Source organism: Daldinia decipiens (genome assembly GCF_022478715.1).
Source record: "Daldinia decipiens strain CBS 113046 unplaced genomic scaffold F4813scaffold_53, whole genome shotgun sequence".
NCBI lineage: Eukaryota > Fungi > Ascomycota > Sordariomycetes > Xylariales > Hypoxylaceae > Daldinia > Daldinia decipiens.
In genome coordinates, this window is record NW_026054596.1 from 38,398 (window position 1) to 61,402 (window position 23,005).

Below are 23,005 nucleotides of genomic sequence, written 5' to 3' on the forward strand. Positions count from 1 at the left end.
ATGCTTCTGTCAAATTTGACTGGATCAACAATTTCATTGCCCACAATAAAAAGGATGACGTCCCAAAACATACGTCTGGTCTTGTCTGGGCACGTCCTCGTGTCTGATACGTTTAGATCCACGCTCCTTTCCTTTTCTGAGGGTATTTACATAGGATTCATATGTTCGTACAAGTTGTGCTTGTGAATACCCCATAGCTCCCCGCAGTTTAGAGGGAATAATACAAGTATATTAAGTTACGGGATGTACAAATATAATACTAATGTAAGGTCCACTATAGGTACTATGTATAAGAGAGGAGTATTAGGTTAGGTACATTAGGTGCGCTAAGGTTTGGCACATTACTGCCTGACAGCCTAACTTATCTACTTAGTTAGGTACTTTAGTAAGGGAAGCGCACTAACTTTGACAGCGCTGTACCCTGTTAATTCTAGTGGGTCACCATAACTAGGATTAAGGCTGTCAAGGCGGTGAATTCAATTGCATTCTTTTCCCCTCTCTTCGTCTATGTAGTGTATCGAGCGCGAGATCGGCTGAGCTGGCGGCCGGTACCGTCTGCACGACATTAACCAACAAAACTTTCGATTTTTGGAAACTATATATTTTTAGCGCCAGCAAGCCTACTTAAGGAATGAGAAAAAGATTCAGCAAACATCTGATTTGCTGGCCAGTCTATCTCTAAGGACAATTCTAGATAATACATAATACATATTAGCCTAGGTAATAGGTGCAAAAGGTGATAAACCACGGGGAAAAAGGAAGTGGAAGGAGTGGTCAGGTAACGTCATCCGGCATATCGTCAGCATATCGCGACGATGGCGCTCTTGGGCCTATCGCTGGTTTTGGTTTCCGTGGTTTACGCAGCTATCTGGAGGCCGCCTTTTATCCAATCTCTTCTATCGATATGGCGCGGCGACCCTCAGATCCAACAACCGCCAACGACGCGCCGTCCCTATCCAGCGGATATTACGGTAGAACATGAGGAAGAGGAGGAGCAGTCGGCCGCTACGACAACTGGTCGCGATACATCATCAACCGCGACAACCCAAAGATCTGCTGCGGTTGCTGCTGATAGGGCAGCTATGCCTCCACCTCCTAAGCTCGTAATGCATCAACCGAAGGAAACCGCAACGAATTCGCAAGCCGACTCCTCGCCCTCACCACAGACGACTCCCAAAGCCACGGCTTCAGTCCAGCTTAACGGCGACAACATACCCTTATTCTCCCTCTCACCCGACCCTCCCGCTTCCGCAGCCGCCATCGCTCGCGCCGTCGAGGCCAACATCTCGCCTTCCTCCCTAGCTACTTTCTCCGCGCCCTCCCCTCCTGCCGAACTACTCGCGCCAGCAAAAACCTCCATGGCACCACCCCCTCGTCCCCCGACCCTCAATAACACCGGACCCTCCCTCCTAGGCGTGTCTCCCCGCGCCCCTATTCCTAACCGGCACCAATACGACCGGCAACCCGGAACGTCCACCCTCGCGCCGCCTCCCACGCACTCTTCGAAGCCCGCCAAGCCATCTCGCAAAGTAACCCTCTCCCCCGGCCGCAGCCCTCTAGACTGGGCGCGTTTATCCGCCAACCCATCTGCGGACCTGCGTAACCTTGGCCCCGGGGCGCCGTACCTACGAGTGCCGCCGAGTCTACTACGGCGACAGACGGGGCGCAAGGGCAAGGACGCATGGACGGCGCTAGGCGGGCGCGTGTACAATATCACGCCGTATCTACCGTTCCACCCGGGCGGCGAGCCGGAGTTATTACGCGTGGCGGGGCGCGACGGGACGAAGTTGTTCGGGGAGATACATCCTTGGGTTAACTACGAGACGATGCTGTCGAGTTGTCTGATTGGGCTGCTGGTTGAGGAGTACGAGGCGCAGAGTACGGGGGAGATGGAAGCTATGGACTGATCGTCTATATCTTCTACGTGTGGATAAGTTAGAATTATAAGTTACTTTGTAGGGACTAGAGAATGGTGGTAGAAAGGCTATGGAAGACGGTATAGCATAGCATAGCATAGCATAGCATAGCATAGCATAGGTTGTATATTACTAGAACGGCAAGCAATTGGGCAACAGCACTTCGCATCGAGTCGGGTCGGGTCAGGTCGGGCGGCTCCGGTATATATTATGCTTAGTACATGGTAAAATTAGATATATAAGCGAGATACCCCTTTTAGAGACAATGCTATCTACGAGAAGACAAATAGCAATTAGGAGCTTAAAGATCCCTTCATCTCTTCCCAAACCTGAACCGTAATCCGTCATCGCTCTCGTCATCACTAGCGGCAACGAATCCTATTCGAGACCTCTTCGCTGGCTGCTCTTTGGCGGGAAGTGGGGCTGCACGCTTAGATGCTCTTGATGATTGCGTCTTCTGAGCTGTGCTTTGTGGTGTTGACCTAAGCGATTGCGGCTGCGAGGTCTGTTGCGATACCCTACTCGTGCGTGTCCTCGACGGAGGGGCGATGATGACATCCTCACTTTCGCCGTCCATATCGTAGTCCTCATCTTCACTACTGTCCACTAGGGGGAGAACCTCTGTAGATAGCTTTTGTCTCTGGTTTCCAGCTTTCTTTGCCGGTGTATTAATGATCTGTCGGTCCTGTCTCTCACCTGTATCTTGACTCTGACTGTGTGTTTGGCTTTTCTTCTTCCGCCTTCGCTGCTGGCTTTCGTCTTCAAGCCAGTAGTCATCACCGATGCCAAAACCTTTTGACTTGACTTCTTCAAGTGCTACAATAATCCTCTGTGGCGCCCGCCCTCGGGGACCCACCCGAGACTGAAATTTCTTGAAATTCTTTCGCCCGTTCCATGCAGGATCCCAGCGACCGTCAGCTATGTCTTGATCCCTGGTTCGTATAGGCGGTACTTGCCGCAGTTCAATAGGCTCCTCTATATGCAAGCGCCGGATTTCTGCTAGGTCAAGGCCCTCTGGTGCCGTGGCGAGTTCTTCCCTTTCTGCCTTTGCACGTGCTTCAGCCTCCTCTCGATGCTGTCGCGCCATGTCAAGGATATCTATCTCTTTCTTGATCTTTGGTGCTCTGACCTTGAGCTTCTGCGATTCTATCACGGGTTCTTCCGGTGTTAGCTTGCGAGGAACTAGATCTTCTCCTGCAGCGATGCGACGGCGCTTTACCTGAGCAGCCGTAGGTGCAAAATCGTCCATCGTGTCTTTGGGCTCGAGTGGTGGGGTGCGGCGCTTTCGTTGGGACTGTCGGCTTGAACGAACCGCCTGTTCTGGTTCTTGTGAAGCAACATCTTGTGATACGAAAAGACCTTCTTGTGATGGCTCAACACCTTCTGCTGAGGGCGTTGAGGTAGTCGGAATGGCTTCTGGTGTATCATCATCCTCTAAATCTACACCAAACCCCTTGAAACGACTTTTCACAGCCCCTCTCGCCCGCCTTCGAAGGGGCTGTTTTTGCGGCTGGGCCGGAGGCTCGTCTTCGTCTACATCCACAGCTTGTCCATTCGAGCGCTGCGGTTCAACTTGTGACGTCTGCGGCTCCGCTTCAGCTTCGAGAGGTCGCCGTAGAACACCGGCATCATTGTTAAGGATCGCATCAAGGAAATCCTTCTGATCGATAAGTCGATGGTCCAGTCTTAGAGAGACTGATCTGTAGAAATCGGCGAACCAATCGGCATTCTGAGGGGGACTGGGAATCCATCTGACCACGACAACGCCCTTGCCCTCGCTTCCATCCTCGAACTCTCCCATGCCCTTCTCTCCTGCTACTCCTTTGACGTACCAAATGAAGTCGTCTATCTGTGTTTCTCCTTCGACTACTTCGTTAAACAGCGCCTTGCCCCTCCCGTTTGTTATAGGTTCTAGAAGGTTATCGTATTGCTTCCTGTTGTAAAATATGAATGTATAACCATAGAATATCTCAGCACGATCAGGATTGGGGGCAAATGCTTCGACCGGTCTTGGCACTGCTTCGTCTCCTGGAGGCGGGACATATTGCATAGCATCTGGCCAGTTTGCGTCGAAGTCGCTTTCTAATGCACTCGCTGCCGCACTATCGCTATCATTTCCAGGTGTCGCAGCAGTGATAATAGCACCGTAGAACCCTTCGGTAACGAGGTATCGACCGTTTACCAGAGCTTGTAGGCCCTTTGGCACATTCCTCTTCTTTGATACAACGTGGGTCGTCGACTGGACGTCATAGTGAGTAAGAAACTTGACATCAAGTTGTTCTAGGTCTTCTCGAAGCTTAGATAGAGGGTCCGCTCGGAGTTGATTTGCAGTGAAGGAGAAGCTCAGGACTACAGGAAACCAAGTAATGCTAAGATGTATCCATGATCAGTTGCTTTGCACACACACACACTGTATCCAAGTAAAAGAACACACCGGAATTTAGGCGGGAATGTGCCCATTTGGAGGGTATTGACATCCTGCGAAAGAAGGCGCTTTTCGCCTTTTATCTTTTCGTCATTTATTCGCGTTCCACCTTTAGAGCCCAGGTCTTCTACCGTGATGCGTGAACGACGTGACACATTTTCCTAGTAGAAGTATCTCAGTAATCGAATACATGACTACCGAAGGACATTGGGACAGCATACCCCATCTCCCTCGGTTACTTCGTCGACTTGTATAGTGACATGCTTCCGCGATACCCTTTCTGCTCCTTCTCCCCTGATGGCAAGCTGTCCGGCTAAGTTCGCATTAGCTCCTGGCGTTTTAAGTATATATATAGAATATGCGCATACGTTCGGCGATTGTTCTACCAAAGAGATATCGCTTTCCTGGTCGCAGCCAAAGCCGTTTGCCTGAAAGCAGCGATCGTTAGCACTTGGAAGCAGAAGACGAGCGTAATGTGTCTTACCATCGAGGGCTTCACCCTCGTTTTCTAGGAGCCACATAGTCGACTTGACACCGAGCTACGGATCTCAATAGTAAGTAGTGGGGGTGAAGATGATGCAAGAAGCGTGAGGCTAAAAGCGTGTCGAAACGCGAAAGAAGCTCGTTGTCACGTGTAATATGTCTAACATTAAATGTTTTTGAGGGGAATTTACGAGGGGGTCAAAGCTGTATTGTACCTGCATCTTAGGGAGTACATACTTAAAAACGGGTTAAATGTGTTTAAGTTAGGAGGTCGGTTAGGTACTTTCATACATATGGATGAGAGGGCAGGGGCAGAGATGAAACCTTAGGTACGTCGGAAGGTGCAAATCACACTGTGAGGGGTACCTATCTAACATCTACATAGCAAGTCGAGGTCTATTGTTTAACGAATGTTCCTACTCAATACAATATTTGATATTTTCCATATTATCATTTCTCTCTTGCAGACAGTTCCTTACATTCCGGAAGAAATATTACATTTAGGTATCGATCGATCGATCGGCCTGACAAGGACCTAATAGAGCAAGATCAAATGCCAACATCAACTTAGGTATATATCTAAATTCGGTCACCGTATCCTAGCTGGCTATTTTATACAAAAGGGGATATATCCAGCGATATGTCAAGAAATCCTTTTAACTATATTAGATAAGTACCACAACCCAAGCTGAGCGGCCGGAGGGTTTATGTTGCGAGTATATATAAGCGACTTAAACGCTCGTTGGAAGATTCTAAACTATTGGTAATAATCCTACGTCTTGATTATTCCGGGAGCGCCCTTTAAGACTCTATGCGGATATTATGACTACAACAGAAGTATCGACATGACGTGAGCGACGAGGACATCCTGAAAGCTAGCTGAGACATGGGTCTAGAAAACGGAAAGGTAAGTTGTCATTAGACCTAAGATCATAATGGACAATTATATATAACCATTCATCTTCTCTTATCTTAATTCAAATACTTCGTTCTTCCTCAACAGCTTCTACGATTATTAGGGAATTGGCCCTGAAGGATTTGAAATTACCATCCTTATTACCCCTTTTTGATTGAAGTGTACGATCTTATAGTCCTATATCCCAGTCCCGATTTCCACAATGCGAGGGCCTTTTGGTACCTACACCCTCGGGGCGTTCTTTGGAGGACTGCTTTTTATGGGGGCCAAGGCGCAAATGAAGGTTAGCAGCTTTGATGGACCCGTCACTAAGGAAGAACTGAAGTCATTCAACGACTATGTTGCTACCCTGAAGCCTGCTACCGACAACAAGGGGAATCAATGGGTGCAGGGCCACAGCGGAGAGCAGACAAAGGCAATGGGTCTTATATATCAGATGGCCGGACAACAAGAAACGCTAGACCATATGCTTCGTTTCTGCGATGCGGTTTTGTCGGAGAGAAATGACCTAGCAAAAGCCCCAGTTGGCCAGCACAAGATTTGGACGGGCGGAATCGATCCTGTCTGGCCGAACGATGTTACCAAGAAACCAATCCAAACTGGCGGAGGAGAAGGCGACCCTGTCGGACATCTAGCCAGCTGTGCTTACCTCATATTAAATACGGGCAAGCTTCATAACCAGAAGGTAACCATCGGCGATCCTCATAAGTATGGCGTTACCTATATGGATCGAGCCAAGACCTATCTCAAACAGGCGGATTTCTCGATGAGCAACCATATCTTAAAACGTTTACTAGATCTTTCGAACGGAAACAAAATGTACTTTGCCAAGGACTCGCCTTACATGGGTGGGAAACCAGTCCCGTGGAATCAACAGATGATGTTCAACTATGCGTTCATGAATCTCTGCAGCGCACATAGGATCCTCAACGACAACCCCGAATTGCTCGGGAAGTATAAGTCGATCCTTACTGCTAGCATTGATTGGTTTTTCCACGGAGGTGGTGTGCAGACAAAGAAGAGCAAGAAAGGCAGCACCGTCTATGACTGGGGCTATACCATGCCGAGAACGACTGGTGAGGACTCGAATCATGGCGCGCTTGATGTTGCCGGGTTTTACCGTACTTATATCGACGGTAACTATGGCATCACGGCTGACCAGATGAAGCCGTTCGCCAACATGTTTGTTGATGTCATGACTCTAGGAAAGGAGAAATATGCCGGGACTGTAGACGGCAAAACCGACGGCGACGGCCATGCCAAACCCACTAAAAATATTCGTAGTGGTTATCTCTTTCTGGCCGAATTCCGGCCTGATGCTTATAAGAGCATGATGTCGGCCGATTTATCGGTCGGTGGTAAAGGAACTGGAAGCGCTGATGGATTTTCCCGTTTTCTGTGGGTGAAGAATCAGCGTATGAAGGCGAAGTAAACACGATGGCAAAATCGTTTATAGCTAATACTTATATTCTACATATTAGCGAGTGACACTCAGTTGGAAGCAAGTTGGGTATTACAGTCCTCTCTATATTAGAAGAGGTCTACATTAGAAGAGGAAGAAACATGTATTTCGGTCGATTCTAATCCACAATCCAGGTTATTCCATAGCATTGTGAATACTAGACTATGAAGTTAGTACTGCACTTATATATGTAGGTTATATCTAATGAGATCAAGATATCTATATTATGATAAATGGTAAAATACTTACTTTGGCCATGAAATAAAGTCCCGTTACACACCTACAGTTCCTAGGAAGTCCTAATATGTAGTAAAGGGATCATAAACCCTGTCATACCCTGGCATGTGTATAACCCTAACTACCACTTTAAACTTCCCAACATCAACTTACCTTTTCCCTACGTGCGTATCTACGAGGTATATATATATATATATATATATACATCATCTAGACACTGCACAGGCTGCTTTTTTTATTCTAGTAAAATCAATCATACAGAAAGAGAACTCAACCTGCCGAACTGGCAGCATGCGACGCACCCCAATGACGAAGCGTAAAGCGTGCTTTATAGCATGTATCCTTCCTTGCGCAGCAGTATACTACTGTATAAAATACACTTTTCGCGCCGTCGAAGAAACCCTCGATGCAGTAGACAGCGCCCGACAACGCCACCGCATTAAGACGCGCAAGCGCCCCAAATCAAAGCCTCTAGCTGTAATCCCGTCCGTGTCTAAGAGAACATCCGCTTCTGCCCCCATCAAAACTTCCTTCCTACACCTCCCCCCGGAGATCCGCCTCATGATATACCGCCTGGTCTTCGGGGGCCCGGCCATCATGCAAGTCCGCTCCACGTACTCGATGCGGGGCCCCCGCCCCGAGACATGGGTGTCTGGACAGGGGATCCGCGACGACGCAGACGAGCCGAGCAAGGCGCTCCGTCTAATCATTGGTCTCGGCGGCTCGCCCCTGCGCCAACTGGTTGCTCCGCCGAGCGTCGGGTGTGTCATCTACGGATACGTGTCGCGGTTGATCTGCGGCGAAAAGCACTGCTTCGCCATAACCCGGTACCACGACGACGAAGCCGTGCACTACACGGATCTGATGCGCACCAGCCGGGCCGTGTACGGAGAGGCGTTGGATCTGCTGTACGCGGAACACACGATTTCGCTGTTCGGGGTGGAAATGGCGCGGTACTTCTGCCGCAACGCTAGCCCGGAGGGTATGAAGCGCATACGCTTTGCGCATGTGGCGCTTATCATTCCGTCTTCGAGCTGGGATTCCCCGTCGCAGAAGAAGAGTATTAAGGATACTATGAAATTACTGCGGCACTCGCTGCCACACTTACTGCAGTTAGATATTGAGGTGGCGGTGACGTGGGGACAGCCGAAGGACACGGGACTTTTCTGGAGCTGGTTGACGGATGATGGTGTGCTGGGGCAGTTCCGCGGGCTGGAGAAGTTCGTACTAAAAGCGTCGGCGTATTTGCCGTTTACAATGCGGCCCCGTGGGAATTGCGAAGCGTGGACGCCGCAGTATGAATTACTAGAGTCGTGGGATGATGGGGAGTATCAGGCGCTGAAGACAAGGGTGACGAGTTTGGATGAGGCGATGGCATCCTCTTAAATTATTGTCTGGATCTATGTAGTGTCTTTATCATGCATTACCCCCTACGAATTAACAACCATACCGTTAGGAGCGCTGTACACTGGATCATCACATTAGAAATTTATGCTATCTACCAGATGAATTATGTTTTGATTATTTACTTTGTTAATGATTCATATATACATGCATATCGTAACAGTCATAAACTCATTCGTAAAATGGCATATAATATCCGTAACCTCATTGTCAATGGATATTCCAGCCCTTCCTCAATGATCTTTTCGTTAAGCAAGAGGCCGTATGCCAACATGGCATGGCCAACTTTCATCGACCAATTATCTCCAAGGTACTATACAGGATAACGTCCACTGTCTACCGTTACAAGCGTTTCATTATTTTGTAGTTCAATAATGCCCCCTTGAGTGTCTCCGAATATCACTCGACCTCCGATAATCTCTCCCGTCGGAATAATACGTCGCGGGTGGGGCTCTCGGACTCCTGCTCCTATGTTGCTCAACATAGACCGGCCTAGTTACGCTTACGATCGACGTGCGGCGCGGACTATGATGAGAATGGCGGGAGCGTGATCTATGGCCATGTGTTTCCCGCGGATACCGCGTGGAGCTGTGGTGATGGTGCGAAGACGGTGGCTTCTCGTTGTCTGGCTCGAACGTAGTGCCCCATGCCCCCGGATTGCGGTAGTTGATACACGAGCGGATGATCCACAGCAGTATGAGGAACCCGGCGATAGAGCCGATAACTATGCCAGCGATGGCTCCGCTCGAGAGGGTGTGCGATTCGCCGTCGGGTTGTACGATGACTGTCGTAGTGCTCTGTTGACGGGCAGTGAGGACCTTGGAGATCACCTCCGGGAGAGTCCGTGTCGGGTTAATGTATTCGAGCTCGCGAGCTAAGACGCGACCGATAGATGAGCTATCTGTGGCCGGCGCTGGTAAAAAGGGGGCCATGATGGGGTAATTTGCCTCTAGTTAGGGGATTCCTAAGGCTCAACAGCTTGTACTAGGATAGACCTCACCGTCAGGAACGTGACGTGGACTAAATTAGAATTTGATGTATCCAGAAACTAAAAGGGGGGACGAGTAAGACATTAGTCGTGGGAAGGAGAAGGACAGATCGAGTTCAAGTAGTGAGGATGACCATCTCGATTCTCGCAGCGTATCATAGATAGAAGACGACAACGATGACGCCATGGCCGCGAGAGTGTAACCTGATATTCCACCATACTAAAGTGTGCCTGGACTAGTAGTAACCAAGAAGGCTGGGATGGTATCTGTTACCTGGGTAAATGGTGTTAGGTAGTGTAAGCCCATCCTTGCTCGCCATTTTTCAAACCATCTTACCATCTTCACTCTATGCGTGATAGTGCTTAGGAGGTTTGCCGAGGAGGTAGTATTTGCAATTCTTGATATGTGTTTAGACTATTCCTTTTCCTTGTTTGTTATTGGCGTCTGGCGCAAACGAAGAAGCTCCGGCGAATTCGGCATTGCTATTGGTCCATTCGACCCCCCCACCGTAGCTTGGCTCTCGAGCGATCATTATGATGTAAACTCGAAGGAAGCGGGGTGAATTATCCTGCTGTAAGACTGATACCAATTCTGGCGGATTTAAATCGAATTATTTTTCAGACAACTCCCGTGTTCAACATGTATATATTAGACATTGTATTCGTATACGAACATGATATCACCCTATATAGGTTAGGGCCTATACATCACATGCAACAGCCTATCGGGAAAACTGGATAATTATTTTATTCTCTGTACATTGTTAGTGGTACGATTTAATTCTTTAAAGCTCTCATGGACGTACGCATAAAACTATCCGTGGCCTCAAAAATTACTTGATCGTATTGTGTCTGTAAACTAGGTATAGGTTAGCCTGGAATGTCCCTGAAGATGTGACCCTATACTGTTAACATTCCCATATTACCTTCGTGTTCAGGCGGATTGTTCCCTCTTGACGACTTTACTCATGATAACATAGTCTATGATAAATTCCTTGCCGAATCGTAGCTTCCTCGGCTCTGGTGATATCTCGTCTTGCTCGAATCCCAACTTCTTATAGAAAGCGAACGCTCTCTGATTGCTTAGAAAACAAGTAAGCATGACTTTCTCAATAGGGGGCGTATTAACAGCGACGCTCTCCAGGAATCCCATGAGTGTCTTGCCTAGGCCAGTCCTATAGAATGTAAGTAGTTGGCACCATAGGCAATGTGAATTAGTTGGCATTATACCCTTGTAGATCTGGCTTGAGATGGATCTCATAACAGTATACAACGGGCTCTCCTTCTTCATATGTAGGCATTAAAGATGTGAAGCCGCGAACACTTCCCACGATGTCCTTGACTAGGATATACCTCAGCTCAGGGGACTTCATCTCGACGAGCTTTTTACCCGGCTTCCACCCGACTGATGAAGATTCATAATCGGCTCGGCTGGTCTCTTCAACTAGCTTGAAGCACGCGTCGAGGTCTTCATCACTCAAGTTACCCGAGCTGGTAAGGCTGAGCGGGAACTTGTCTTGTGTCTTTGGGTTAATCCACTCAGACCATGCAGGGTTGCTGGCGTATATATGTATGTTAATGACTAGATTTTCTCGGGACGAGTCTGAAGGAAATATTTACCTGGGGCATAGGTGCTCCTTAATAAAACTCTCGTCATCCTTCCGGTTTGCCCTTTCGATAGGGTTCGTAGCAGCACGTCTGCGCTTAACACTTTGCTTAAGGCCCTTCATCCTAGTCTCAAACACTGGCACGGTCGGTGAAAATTACAAAATCTCGCAAGCTGCGTTATCATCATGTGTATAGTAAGACTGAAGTAGTATATAATATCTCTTCTCTCTTCTCCACATTGATGTTTAGAAGTAGCATTTTTGTGAGTGTTTATTAGGAGTTGCAACGCGGCTTATGTAAGTTACCCGTCTAAAGTCATAAGCTTCAAATACCCGGAGTAGGTATCTCTTATCTCCCTTATCTCGGCCCTGATATAGTAACCTAGTTTAATTGCATAATAATCTGTAAGTTAGCGATAGATTATTGGAATTTCGTATCAACTCTCGATTATCAGTTTCAATCTCCCTTCTCATGCGCCTCATTCAAGGTAGATCGAGTCTGCGCTCTGCCATTGCCGTCCGAGACTATGCCACTAGCTCACCGAAGGGTCGGCTAGGCGCAGCTCTGAGTTTAGACCATGTATGTCTATTCTTATTATCTTGAATCTCTATGTTTTCATCTTAACCTAAAAGCTAATGAATGTCCACATAGTTCCTCTTACGTTCACGTACCCTATCCCTCTATCGTAGTATAATCCGCGGTACGAGACAAATTAGTGACCCGACTACTCGCGCCGAGACACGCAGTTTTGTGCGCGGAGAGTTCGAGCGGCATCGCAATGTCACTGATATAAATCATATACGCTATCTCTTATCGACCGGCAAGACGCAATGGGAGGGCATGGAGAGGTATATTGGGGGCATGTAACGTCATAATACATATATGTGTTTATGGCAGCCTTCCTATTATATAGACATCAAAGGTCATGGTTGGTGTTGACCAGCCTAGGTTCCGATTCGGCGCTGGCTTTACAATTGATGGTATACGGTATACGGTATACTCCCTCCTTAGCCCATCTAGTACATTGTATCGTACACAGCACGAGTCGCCAATAATAGGCGCAAAATTCAGACCACTTTGAAATATTGCCTTTTCCGGCCCATTTATAAGACTGTCTATCGATTTCTTTATCCTTGTCGTTGCTTATGTCTTGGATTCGCGCTGCAGATGATGTAGAGGTAACCACGATGTCGCTTGCCAGCCTTTCTTCTCACGACCTATCGCAATTATATGTTAGCAAATATCCGTTGGAACCCATGTGTCTAGAACCTCATGATCATAGGTTATAGAAAAAGGGTCTCCGTTCTAGACGCTCTGCTCCCTCATGACTGACCTTGCAGTGTTCGCACCGCTTCTTGACCGAACTATGAACCTTCATGCCCCTCGTCTGCTGCTGCGCAACGGCTTGAATCATTCTCGTTGCGTTCGCTATCGTCGGCGTGGGTCTTGCTGTCGTTCTCGGAGCCAGAACCGCTTGGGAGATGCTACGAGTGGGCTGATGTTCTCGTAGAATTTGTCGGGCTGTCGGTATCCGTGTCGCGCGAAGGGACAGCGCCCGAAGCGACAATGTTAGAGAAGAGGTTGCCATTTTTAAGAGGAGGATTGGGTATCCCAATTGCCCTCTCCTAGAACTAATGCTATTGGGATTTGTCGATGCAAAGTGTAAATTGTATGAATGTACATCCGATACAAGGGTTCAAGACAGAAAATCCGCTGTCGAATGGTGTGGGGCAACTAAATCACGTCTTATTGGTCATTTTAGGGAATAATATTTATGTATGCATCCCATATATGTATCTAAAGGCACAAATCCTCAGACTACGTTTATTACGTCGAATTAGATTAGAACGCTCTCCTTTCCATTATGGACAAATTCAAATCTATCTTCCTTTAGGTATCGTAACTTGCGTATGCCGGTTGACTTCCTTGGTCTAAAAGAAATCGTAATTATATCCCCTCATCGCCCATCCCACATATTCTCGATTTGCTAGTAGCATCTTATAGCTCCCAATTAACTATTGTTCGCTCCTCAAGAACGTCTTGAAAATCGAACTTTGTGTGCGATCCTCCCATGGGTACCCGATCTTCTTGAATGACTTCTCTAAGTCGGTCACTTCTGATTCGGGGCATTGTATGCCCGTCAATATTTTACCTATATCACTGCCGCCGTTTCTGTACTGAAATAGGCTGATGTTATATCTCAATTGTAAAGTTCTTAAGAACTTCTCGAGGGCGCCGGGACGTTCGGGGAAGTTAAACATGTACAACCTCTCATCTGCAACGTCTGACCGGCCCCCCACAAGGTAACGGATATGTGACTTGGCAAGCTCGTCACCTGACAGGTCTGTGGCCGTCATGCCCGCACGGCTAATTCGGTCTATAAGGTCCTGGAGCTCCTGGTCTCGTCCTGCTGCTCCACCTGTCAATGATATACCAACTAAAATGTTGGCAATCTCATTAGTTGCGTAGCGGTAGGAGAACTCTGTCACAGCATGCGGCATAACGTGTTTGATCAGTTCGGCGAACGACCCCGGCCTCTCCGGGATGCTAACATGGAGTAAGGCCTCTTTACCCTCGCCGAGAGTAGCGCGCTCGGCCACGAAGCGCAGCCGGTCAAAGTTCATGTTCGCACCGCTTGTGATGGCTATGACGGATCGATTCGGGTTGCTGGACGGATTTGCTGACACCCACTTCTTCAATCCAGCAAGAGCTAGCGCGCCTGCTGGCTCTACGATAGAACGAGATTCTTCGAACACATCTTTGATGGCAGCGCAAGTCTCGTCGGTATTCACTTCGACAATCTCGTCGATCACTTCTTGACATATCCTAAAGGTTTCTTCGCCGACTGTCCTAACCGCCGCGCCATCGGCGAACAAGCCCACTTCCTTTAGAACCACGCGCTTGCCTTCCCGCAAGGACTGGACCATGGCATTCGCATCCTCAGCCTCGACTCCAATTATCTTAACGTGTGGTGCAATGCGTTTAACGTAAACACCAATGCCTGCGATAAGGCCGCCTCCACCTACGCAACAGAATATTGCTTGGAGTTTCTGGATGTTTGTCTGCCGTAGCAGCTCCACTCCTATGGTTCCCTGTCCAGCGATGACATAAGGGTCGTCGAAAGGTGGTATGTTGATCAGGCCGTGTTGCTTTTCCAATCTCGCGCATTCCTCTTTGGCAGCGTCGAAGTCTTGACCGTGAAGCACCACGGCACCGCCTAATCTTGAAACATTTCTATGCTTGATACTCGGCGTTCCTGAGGGCATAACGATAGTTGCTGGTATCTTGAGTAATCTAGCAGAGTAGGCTACTCCCTGGGCGTGATTTCCGGCACTGCAAGCAACTACACCCTTCCAGCTCTGGCTTCGATCGAGATGGGCCATCTTGTTGTAGGCGCCTCGCAGCTTGAAGCTGAAGACAGGCTGCTCGTCTTCTCTCTTGAGTAAGACATTGCATTCGAGTCTGTTCGAGAGGTTCGTAGCATGCGTGAGAGATGTCTCTTTGCACGCTTCGTATACTCTCGAGGTAAGAATCAGGCGGAGATACTAAGAACATGGGAAACAATTATTAGTCATTCGTAGGCCAGGGCAAGTAGACAAGATAAAGCGACAAAGACGAACATCGGGATGCCCATTGGGCAAGAGAAATTCCTGAGGAATGACATCTTTTTGTCTACGCTCCGATGGCGGCGAGGGGTTTGCACTGTATTCTGTAAGAGACAGACCTGACGGCGAAGGGGTTCGTGGTCGAAGACTGTCAGTTCCGTTCCTGGCTCTTTCGGCTACTTCAATATCAATTGGATCAACTGTTGTTCCAGGCATATTGAAATACTTTAATACCAGCAACTTCTACGGTATCAACAAAACAAGGGAGAGTAAGACATGATTATAATAAATTGTGTCCAGCACCAAAATGATTTTAGATTTAGACTTCTGATAGTGGGGCACTCCCTTGTGTCGATTGGAGCTTACCATGCAGGAGCTCTAGCGGGGTCCTTACCCACCTAATCCTGATGCTTGTTGTAATAGGTATTGTATTGTACCTACCTTAATCAGGCACCGGTAGGCTCAGAACCCTTAACATTTTCGAGACGCTCGAAAACAATATCCTCAATATCCTCAGCACCCTCAGTACCCTCACCCACGGCTCAACACCTAAAAAGAGGACTCGGAAGCAAAAAGATACATAATTTGAGAAGAAGATGGAAGTAGAAACTTGGTAAAATCTATTCATATTTAAAAGATACCCCAATGAAAAGCTTTAAAAAGCTACGCATAAACGAACTTCCTATTTCGAAGGAGGGAGCCTGTAATAATAACCCTCATAAATTCGGGCATAGCCTTAAGAGCTAACTACTCCAGGTGCCTGCCCATAGAATCTATAGAAGTGGAAGCCCTCCGAAGAAAGATGGGGCCTCTGATGGCATCTTTGGTAATAGGGAAGGTGTATTGAATCGTATGTACGAAGTACCTAACCTAATGCTTTACGACATGTACAAAGAAACTAGTCTATCTTATCATCTTATCGCCTTATCCGGCGGCACATTATGGGTCTTTACGTATGTACACCATGTCGAGAGTTAAACAATTCGATGCATATCATTAAACCTTCAACCTCGAATTTGCGCAAACCGGCTCAACCTAGGCCGGTGTATATTTAAGCTATCCGCTGGTACGGGTCCTTTGTAACCAGGTCACCGGAGTTCAAGATACAGGCAGCCAATCCACCTACAAAACCCGATTTCAACATGGCGGACAGATCTATGCCCTCGTCCTTCGATGACGACAGGTGCCTCTCCCCCTCACCCGCTCTTCTCCCCCTTCTTCTCTCTGCCACTACACACGAACAATATCGGGGTTGCTAGATATTTAGCTCACAAAGGTATAACTAGGGAATACAATGAAACTGGGTCCCAGAAGATCGGCCGCAAACTGCGAGAGGAGCCTCTAATCCCCCTCGGTACATCATTCCCCCACACCCATTCTTCCAAGCCCCAGCGCAATGGACTTTAAAACTAAACAATTAATTACCCCGGAATTAACAGGAACCCTCCTAACCACCCTCGCCGTCTACAATGCCTGGCGCGCCATGCGCCGCGGCGACCACGCGCAAGTGCAACGCATGTTCCGGGCGCGCATCGGCGCGCAAGCCTTCACAGTCATGGCCATAGTCGCGGGTGGCACCTACTACGGCGCGGATCGGGAAAAGCGCAAAGAACTAATTAAACTCGAGGCGCAGCAGCGCGCCGAGGAGCGCCACCAGAAGTGGCTGAAGGAGCTTGAGGTCCGAGACGAGGAGGACAAGCAGTTGCAGGCGGCGATGAAGCGCCGGCAGGACCGCGTGCAGCAGCGGCGAGCGGAGGAACGGGAGCGGGTTGCTGTGGAAGAGGGCGAGACAGGTTCGGGAGTTGAAGAGGAGAAGAAGAAGAAGGATAGAGGGTCAAATGTACTAGGTGCTCTATCGAGTGCTGGTGGTTGGTTTGGAACGAAGAAAAGTGAAAATCCGACAACATCTGAGCAAAGTAAGGGCCGAGAGGGAGGTTCGGAAAAGAAAGCTTAAATGGGAGCTGCCAGGCTGTAACATGCATTATGGAATTTTCAAGTGACTATTTTCGGGTTCGGTTCTGAAGAAAATATTGTGTACCAAACTGGATCAGGACCGGAAGGTTAGAGAAGAGTACATCTGAGGGCAAATGATTGAAAAGTCATTTTGATAGGCCATCCGAAAGGAGCCTATGCATACACTATACATTGTATATAAGCTAACATCACGTCTCGTTGTATAAATGGCGACATTGGAAAGGGATGTGCACAAATGATGGAATCTGGATTCGCTCATCGCATACAACAGAACTGACGACCATAATAAATGATGTGTAGAGATTCCAACGCCCATGTCACCCGAACGCCGCCATAGCCTATCCGTAAATCAAGCCATTGACCCTCCGCTTCTATGTGCGCCGATTAGCCCAGCCATCTCCAGCAGCGCACGATCAGCAGCGATATCTCCCGTGCCCAAGTTTACTCTTCTCCTAGATTCGGCCTCGCGGGCTTCCCATTCCCACTGTTCCCTTTGTACCCTTGCCTCTTCATCACCACCGCAGCCCCACACCTCGATATCGACGATTTCGAAGCGTTCCTGGAAGTCGTACTTCCGGGATGTGCTGGTCGCGAATGCGCCACCGCGGGCTGAGTAGTCATGCGTGAAGACGCCGAACTCGAAGCTCGAGTCGATGGCAAGAGACACGGGCCCTAAATTTCGTAGAGACTCGTGACGCGACGACTGGCTTTTCTTGGGGTGCGGACAGCCAAAGTTAATCCCGGGATGGGTTGCTGGTGCCTTTTGAAACGCCGCATAATCACGATTTAAGGTAGATGCCCGGAAGACATCGTGAGTTGGCGCAAGTTGGAATAGGAGTGTGTCTTCGTCTCCGAAGCATTCCTTGTGTGTATATCGCCATGGCTGCCTGACAAGTGCTCCGAATACTAAGCGATTTTGGTCCGCTGGGCTTCCGTTCGGGAATCTCTTGGGAGGTAGGGTATCATGAAAGGTGTCTTCTGATCTATTGCCACTTGGTGGGTCTGAAAGCCTAATACCAGATACTAGGAGAATCGTAGGCGCACGCCAGTTGAAGACCTTTGACTCAAAGCTGCCCATTGAGTATCCTGACTTTGTGCCAGAATATAGCAAGCGTAGCCGCCGGAATAACTCGTTCCCATCAATGAAAAAAGAAAGTTGGGATAGAACACTGAGGTTTAGAATATCGCTCTTATCTTGCAATAGAGGAGGTCGCACTATCGTAGATGGCATGGCTCTAGGCACACTATCCTTACGTTTTGAGAAGTCGAGGTTCTTGGAAAACAGGAAGTGCTCAAACAAGGGATTGAAACCATTGAAAAGAAAAGGCAAATTTGACGGAATGGTCCTATTAAACTGGGCGTAGGTGATACCAGGGGATTTCTCCACATCTACAAAGGCCGACAGGATATTCCCAGCCGTCGCTCTCAAGTCTTCGAGTTCAGAGCCCGTGACCCTATCAGCGTAACTAGAGATGTTCTCTTGCGCATCTAATGGAGAGACTAGAAGCAGTAACATGATTAATTTCCTGAGGTTGTCTGCTGGGATCATAGATCCGTGTGTAGTAGCGGCGTAAGAATCGCCCGTCTTGAAAGCGTCATTGATATTGAGAGAGTCCAGCGCAGCTAACACAAGCTCGTCATCCTCCGCCGTATCATCATCTAGATCATCACCAGCCTCGTCGATAGCAAAGCCGGGGGCGTGCCGATTAGAGGATGATCGCGATAAACCTGCATCGCGCTGCTCAGTGTCGATCTCGGATAGCTTCCGATCGTACACGGCCAGGCTCTTAAACAGCAATTTCCTCCTGCTGCTAGCACTTTTAGTTAAGATTTTGGTGTAGCGCTCTGTCATTATAACCACGACCATAGTCATCTGCTCGATGCCGAGTATAACTGGTGCATCACTGAGAAACGGAAATGCGCCAATGTAGGTCAACATATGGAATAAGACAGGCGAGACGGCGAGGATATCTGGTAGCTCCAGAAAACGAGTAATGGTGTCCTCCTTAAGGTAACGCACATTTTGCTCGTTATCAGCAAGGGATCTGAAGTTATCCTTAAAAGAATAGAGCTCTAATGGCTCAAAACATTTACGAGCGAACTTATCGGCCTATTTAATTGGTGTAGGTCATGTTAGCTTTGAACGGGAGCTTTAAGATGCGGTGTAGCCAGAAGATCCGTACCAGGTGTGTCCTAATTTTCTCTTTAGAGGGAGGCTTAGCCTCATCTGACAGGGACTGTCCCATGATTTCTTCTTGAAGAAAGCGAAGCCATCCCAAGGGAAGAATGCATATGTTTGAGGATAGGTACCTAATGGAATATATATAAGGTGAGGATGAGATGTCGGTATGCGGTCCTACCGCCTGTAGATAAAGTATTAAATTCAGCACTAAAATCGGGTGTTCGGGAGTCCCACTCAGCTACGTAGATTGGTACCTATTGCTAGGTGCATCTACCTTATAAATGGCGGGGTGATCACTGAATGCCACGCTAGAATAGTATGACGTATGGTACCTGTACTTACCTCACCCAGCTATATACATGTACTAAATTCATTCAAGTCCAAAGCGTCGATTCTTGATACGGCTACGTATTTTATTCATACCTTGGACCACTATCTCATCACCCAACAGAACATTAGATTGAGAAACTTTTCAATACTTAAACTTTAAGTGAAATGCGCTCGGAGTATCATAGCATATGAATTAACTGATAGAAATGTTTCCTTCTTAATCGCGACTCTATTATTCGAACCGCAAGAGGTTGTAGCACTTAATCCAGAGTCCTACTAGCACGTACGCAAAAAAAAAAAAAAAAAACAATACAAATTCTAAAAATATTCACAATACGTACAAGCCTCTCATTATTAACTTTGTTCAGTCAATGTCTCGAGCCGTGTTATTGTAGTCCCAAGTTTTAGCCCTTTGTAAGTCAGACATGATAAAGTGAATTATATTCCAGCATATCACAAAGGCTTATAGCTATCCCTCCCCAATGCTACGTATGATTATTCGTGTTATTTTTGTACAATTAGATTAATATATACAAGAGAGTCAAATATGTCTTTGTCGCTGCTGTGATGTATATATATATATATATATATATTGCCGAGGTTCGAGTACGCTTATGTGGCTTGTCTTTCTGAGTTACAGTGATTAACAACAATCCCTTTCAAATATAATACCTATTCACCACGATGCGTGTTCCTTATAGTATCATTTTCGGCTTCATTGCCGCAAGTCGGGCGTGGCCCACTCCTTTCCCTGATGGCGATCTTAATACGGACTTTGCTCCCGTATCGAACCCCAGGAGGAATCCATCCGAGGTTATAAGTCAACTTCAACAACTGATAGAGAAGACATGCCATAATGCTTGTCTGGAACTTTTCCCTGATGAGGGGGCCAATCACGAAGCCTGTATGAACATATGCCGTAAGTCGTCTCTTGTCCCTTTCTCTAGCCGCTCAGGTCTGATTATTGTTGTTTGATAGATCACAAGCAATCCGATTTTGATAATACTAACCCGGATTCGGGTATGTAAAGTTTTTGATGAGCGTTCCAATCGAACCAAGGCAGTGCGTTTCGAACATCATGGCACTGCTGTAAACTGCAGCTAGTATTTATGACTTACGATTTAAGCGTTGGGTTTCTTATTTGGTTATGCCACGGAGCATCTTCAATTCATAGGTACATCATTTACTTGAAGATTTATATTAATAACTTGCGGTGATTAGATGGTCCGCTTATAATGTTGAACGGGCTGTGGGCATTTAGTATAGATCTATCAGTATAAGCTTAATTCTTAGGCTTGAGAATTGGATTTGCAACTGTCTTGTGAGAGTGTGTGGCGATAAAGAGTTTCAAAGTTCAAACGTTTATCTTCAGACGCGCTTTTACATCAATACCTTTAAAGATTGGACGTGTTTATTGTGTTACATGTACATAGTAGTTAACACTAAAAAGTACTAAGAAGTACCTAATAACTTACTTCAGCCACAGTCACTCACCCCTGAAAGTCTAGACTTTCTATATGCATGGTAAGAGTCTTGGTGTCCGTGTCCCTGGGATATCCCCGGCAAATACAACCCAAATAAATGGTCAGGGCAGTCAATGTTATCTCAAACTCCACCCAAATCCACCGTCACATGTCCCCGCTTTGGCGTATGAAGCAGACAACGTCTCAATCCCCCGTGTAAGAAACAAGAGTGGCTATGTATGTAGCCATTCACTTGGGATTGTATGGGATCTAAGCCCTGCATGCTAACTTTATGATGTAGTATTAAACTTAATTGCTAAATAAACGCCGGGAAAGTAACAAAACATCTTTTTTATTTCTTCTTTTTGTTTACTCCTTTTTGTTTACTCCTTTTCTCGGGTTTCTTGCCAACTATCTTAACAACAATCTCTCCCGAGGAGGGTTTACTTCCTAATCGCCGTGCGTCTCAATAAACAATACGATATTACTTGGGAATATAATCAATCACCTCAGTCGGATATAATATATAATAAAGCGACAAGAGATCAACCATGTCTCTAACCATCGCCCCTGTTAAATGCGAGGACAAGACAGATGAGCAACATCATAAATCAGCATGGTTTCAATTCATGAAGGTATAACTCTAAGATCCTATCCTGTTTGACTATTGCATTGTCTCACTAACCCTCATTTTCTAGTCTGTCGCAACATTTAGGGGGGATCTCACGTCATTGACGGCGCCGCCTTTCCTGCTTGCTCCTCGGTCTATAGTCGAATACAGCGCATACTGGGCTGAGCACCCACGTCTTCTTGTATCTCCCGCAAGAGAAGAGCGTCCCGAAAGAAGGACCCTACTAGTTCTTCAGTGGTTTCTAAGCACTCTGAAGCATCAACATGCAAGCAAGGACGAAAATGGCAAAAGAAAAAAGCTGAAGCCCTTGAACCCATTTTTAGGGGAGATATTCTTAGGGAAATGGGTAGACGACGCTGGAACGACCCATCTAGTAACCGAGCAAGTCAGCCACCACCCTCCAGCAACTGCGTTCCGAATCTGGAACGATGCGCATGGCGTCAGGGTAAGACACCGGAAATCTTTTATCAGATGCTTCTCGTTGACACCCTGCTGACGTACACCTAGCTTGAGGGTCATGTCTCACCGAAAGCCTACTTTTCGTCTACGATAAATATAGAACGACATGGATACAGTGTCTTACATATTGACAGGTACAATGAAGACCACTGGATTACGATGCCAAAAGTCCATGTCGAAGGGATTGTCACTCTCCAGATAGCTCCAGAGCTCAGTGGCGTCTCTTACATCCGTAGCTCCTCGGGCTACACGACACGTGTCAACTATTCTTCTAAAGGTTGGATAAAAGGCAAAAGCAACTCATTTATCGCTACTATATACCCGGATGCCGATGAAAGCAAACCCCTATTCATCGTAGAGGGCCGATGGAGCGATTCATACACAATTAAAGACGACAAGGGCAAGGTGCTGGAAACTGTTGATCTGACCTCGCTGCGGAGAACACCACTTCAGGTCGCCCCGATCGAATCGCAACACCCCCTTGAATCCAGACGAGCGTGGAAACCTGTTGTCGACGCTATCAATGCAAACGATATCTTTACGACTGGACACGAGAAGAGCAAGATTGAGAACGCGCAGCGCGCGCTACGGAAAATGGAAAAGGATGCGGGTGAAACATGGACGAGGCGATACTTCACCCAAGTCGAGGAAGATCCTATTGCGGAAAAGCTTTCAGTCAAGAGTAATTCCGCGCCGGCTGATGGGCCTCACCAAATCATCTGGAAATTTGATGACGAAAAGTTCAAGAGGATCACAGAGAACGAGCAAGATGGGATTAAGAGCCCTGTCCGTTCTCGATTTGACTCTGGGGTTGGATTCTTGGAGATAGAAGAGGCATAGATTCGGGCCATAGTAATTATTGGGAGGTATATATTCATAGGAGTTTTAGCATGTTATTTCAGTAACGATTGCGTTGGTATAA

The 23,005-nt window shown here is 47.4% G+C and overlaps 13 protein-coding genes across 13 annotated transcripts; 7 read left to right on the forward strand and 6 right to left on the reverse strand.

Annotated features, from left to right (window-relative positions):
• Window positions 1-505: 505 nt before the first annotated feature.
• F4813DRAFT_280784 (uncharacterized protein) lies at window positions 506-2,068 on the forward strand. Its single transcript, XM_049240484.1, has one exon. The coding sequence runs from the start codon at window positions 816-818 to the stop codon at window positions 1,905-1,907; it is 1,092 nt and encodes a 363-aa protein (XP_049095050.1). The 5' UTR covers window positions 506-815; the 3' UTR covers window positions 1,908-2,068.
• On the reverse strand, window positions 2,069-5,078 carry F4813DRAFT_280783 (uncharacterized protein). Its single transcript, XM_049240483.1, has 5 exons — window positions 4,826-5,078; window positions 4,710-4,769; window positions 4,563-4,654; window positions 4,351-4,502; window positions 2,069-4,285 (listed from the first exon to the last, which is right to left on the reverse strand). Exons 1-5 carry the CDS (start codon window positions 4,860-4,862, stop codon window positions 2,230-2,232), a joined length of 2,397 nt encoding a protein of 798 aa, XP_049095051.1. The 5' UTR covers window positions 4,863-5,078; the 3' UTR covers window positions 2,069-2,229.
• Window positions 5,079-5,218: 140 nt separating this feature from the next.
• Window positions 5,219-7,417, forward strand: F4813DRAFT_375806 (uncharacterized protein). Its single transcript, XM_049245051.1, has one exon. The coding sequence runs from the start codon at window positions 5,943-5,945 to the stop codon at window positions 7,170-7,172; it is 1,230 nt and encodes a 409-aa protein (XP_049095052.1). The 5' UTR covers window positions 5,219-5,942; the 3' UTR covers window positions 7,173-7,417.
• A 149-nt stretch (window positions 7,418-7,566) lies between these two features.
• F4813DRAFT_375808 (uncharacterized protein) lies at window positions 7,567-8,944 on the forward strand. Its single transcript, XM_049245052.1, has one exon. The coding sequence runs from the start codon at window positions 7,731-7,733 to the stop codon at window positions 8,823-8,825; it is 1,095 nt and encodes a 364-aa protein (XP_049095053.1). The 5' UTR covers window positions 7,567-7,730; the 3' UTR covers window positions 8,826-8,944.
• F4813DRAFT_280814 (uncharacterized protein) lies at window positions 8,920-10,005 on the reverse strand. The gene has a single exon (XM_049240485.1). It carries the CDS (start codon window positions 9,773-9,775, stop codon window positions 9,212-9,214), a length of 564 nt encoding a protein of 187 aa, XP_049095054.1. The 5' UTR covers window positions 9,776-10,005; the 3' UTR covers window positions 8,920-9,211.
• Window positions 10,006-10,520: 515 nt separating this feature from the next.
• Window positions 10,521-11,752, reverse strand: F4813DRAFT_280840 (acyl-CoA N-acyltransferase). Its single transcript, XM_049240489.1, has 5 exons — window positions 11,452-11,752; window positions 11,062-11,388; window positions 10,758-11,006; window positions 10,638-10,690; window positions 10,521-10,585 (listed from the first exon to the last, which is right to left on the reverse strand). The coding sequence occupies exons 1-3, from the start codon at window positions 11,559-11,561 to the stop codon at window positions 10,766-10,768; spliced, it is 678 nt and encodes a 225-aa protein (XP_049095055.1). The 5' UTR covers window positions 11,562-11,752; the 3' UTR covers window positions 10,521-10,585; window positions 10,638-10,690; window positions 10,758-10,765.
• Window positions 11,753-11,910: 158 nt separating this feature from the next.
• On the forward strand, window positions 11,911-12,306 carry F4813DRAFT_394004 (complex 1 protein-domain-containing protein; the record flags this gene model as incomplete). The annotated part of the gene is made up of 2 exons (XM_049247506.1): window positions 11,911-12,018; window positions 12,091-12,306. 2 exons carry the CDS (start codon window positions 11,911-11,913, stop codon window positions 12,304-12,306), a joined length of 324 nt encoding a protein of 107 aa, XP_049095056.1.
• A 224-nt stretch (window positions 12,307-12,530) lies between these two features.
• Window positions 12,531-13,208, reverse strand: F4813DRAFT_280838 (ribosomal protein L36-domain-containing protein). Its single transcript, XM_049240488.1, has 2 exons — window positions 12,773-13,208; window positions 12,531-12,656 (listed from the first exon to the last, which is right to left on the reverse strand). Exons 1-2 carry the CDS (start codon window positions 13,025-13,027, stop codon window positions 12,567-12,569), a joined length of 345 nt encoding a protein of 114 aa, XP_049095057.1. The 5' UTR covers window positions 13,028-13,208; the 3' UTR covers window positions 12,531-12,566.
• A 1-nt stretch (window position 13,209) lies between these two features.
• On the reverse strand, window positions 13,210-15,807 carry F4813DRAFT_281002 (threonine dehydratase I). The gene is made up of 2 exons (XM_049240491.1): window positions 15,060-15,807; window positions 13,210-14,984 (listed from the first exon to the last, which is right to left on the reverse strand). The coding sequence occupies exons 1-2, from the start codon at window positions 15,258-15,260 to the stop codon at window positions 13,455-13,457; spliced, it is 1,731 nt and encodes a 576-aa protein (XP_049095058.1). The 5' UTR covers window positions 15,261-15,807; the 3' UTR covers window positions 13,210-13,454.
• On the forward strand, window positions 15,730-17,183 carry F4813DRAFT_280832 (hypoxia induced protein conserved region-domain-containing protein). The gene is made up of 4 exons (XM_049240486.1): window positions 15,730-15,747; window positions 15,801-16,227; window positions 16,331-16,398; window positions 16,484-17,183. Exons 2-4 carry the CDS (start codon window positions 16,187-16,189, stop codon window positions 16,996-16,998), a joined length of 624 nt encoding a protein of 207 aa, XP_049095059.1. The 5' UTR covers window positions 15,730-15,747; window positions 15,801-16,186; the 3' UTR covers window positions 16,999-17,183.
• On the reverse strand, window positions 17,183-19,423 carry F4813DRAFT_280835 (TLD-domain-containing protein). Its single transcript, XM_049240487.1, has 2 exons — window positions 19,202-19,423; window positions 17,183-19,128 (listed from the first exon to the last, which is right to left on the reverse strand). Exons 1-2 carry the CDS (start codon window positions 19,262-19,264, stop codon window positions 17,368-17,370), a joined length of 1,824 nt encoding a protein of 607 aa, XP_049095060.1. The 5' UTR covers window positions 19,265-19,423; the 3' UTR covers window positions 17,183-17,367.
• A 664-nt stretch (window positions 19,424-20,087) lies between these two features.
• On the forward strand, window positions 20,088-20,872 carry F4813DRAFT_375820 (uncharacterized protein). The gene is made up of 2 exons (XM_049245053.1): window positions 20,088-20,449; window positions 20,509-20,872. Exons 1-2 carry the CDS (start codon window positions 20,215-20,217, stop codon window positions 20,556-20,558), a joined length of 285 nt encoding a protein of 94 aa, XP_049095061.1. The 5' UTR covers window positions 20,088-20,214; the 3' UTR covers window positions 20,559-20,872.
• A 550-nt stretch (window positions 20,873-21,422) lies between these two features.
• Window positions 21,423-22,952, forward strand: F4813DRAFT_281031 (Oxysterol-binding protein). The gene is made up of 3 exons (XM_049240494.1): window positions 21,423-21,628; window positions 21,692-22,069; window positions 22,132-22,952. Exons 1-3 carry the CDS (start codon window positions 21,545-21,547, stop codon window positions 22,921-22,923), a joined length of 1,254 nt encoding a protein of 417 aa, XP_049095062.1. The 5' UTR covers window positions 21,423-21,544; the 3' UTR covers window positions 22,924-22,952.
• Window positions 22,953-23,005: the final 53 nt, after the last annotated feature.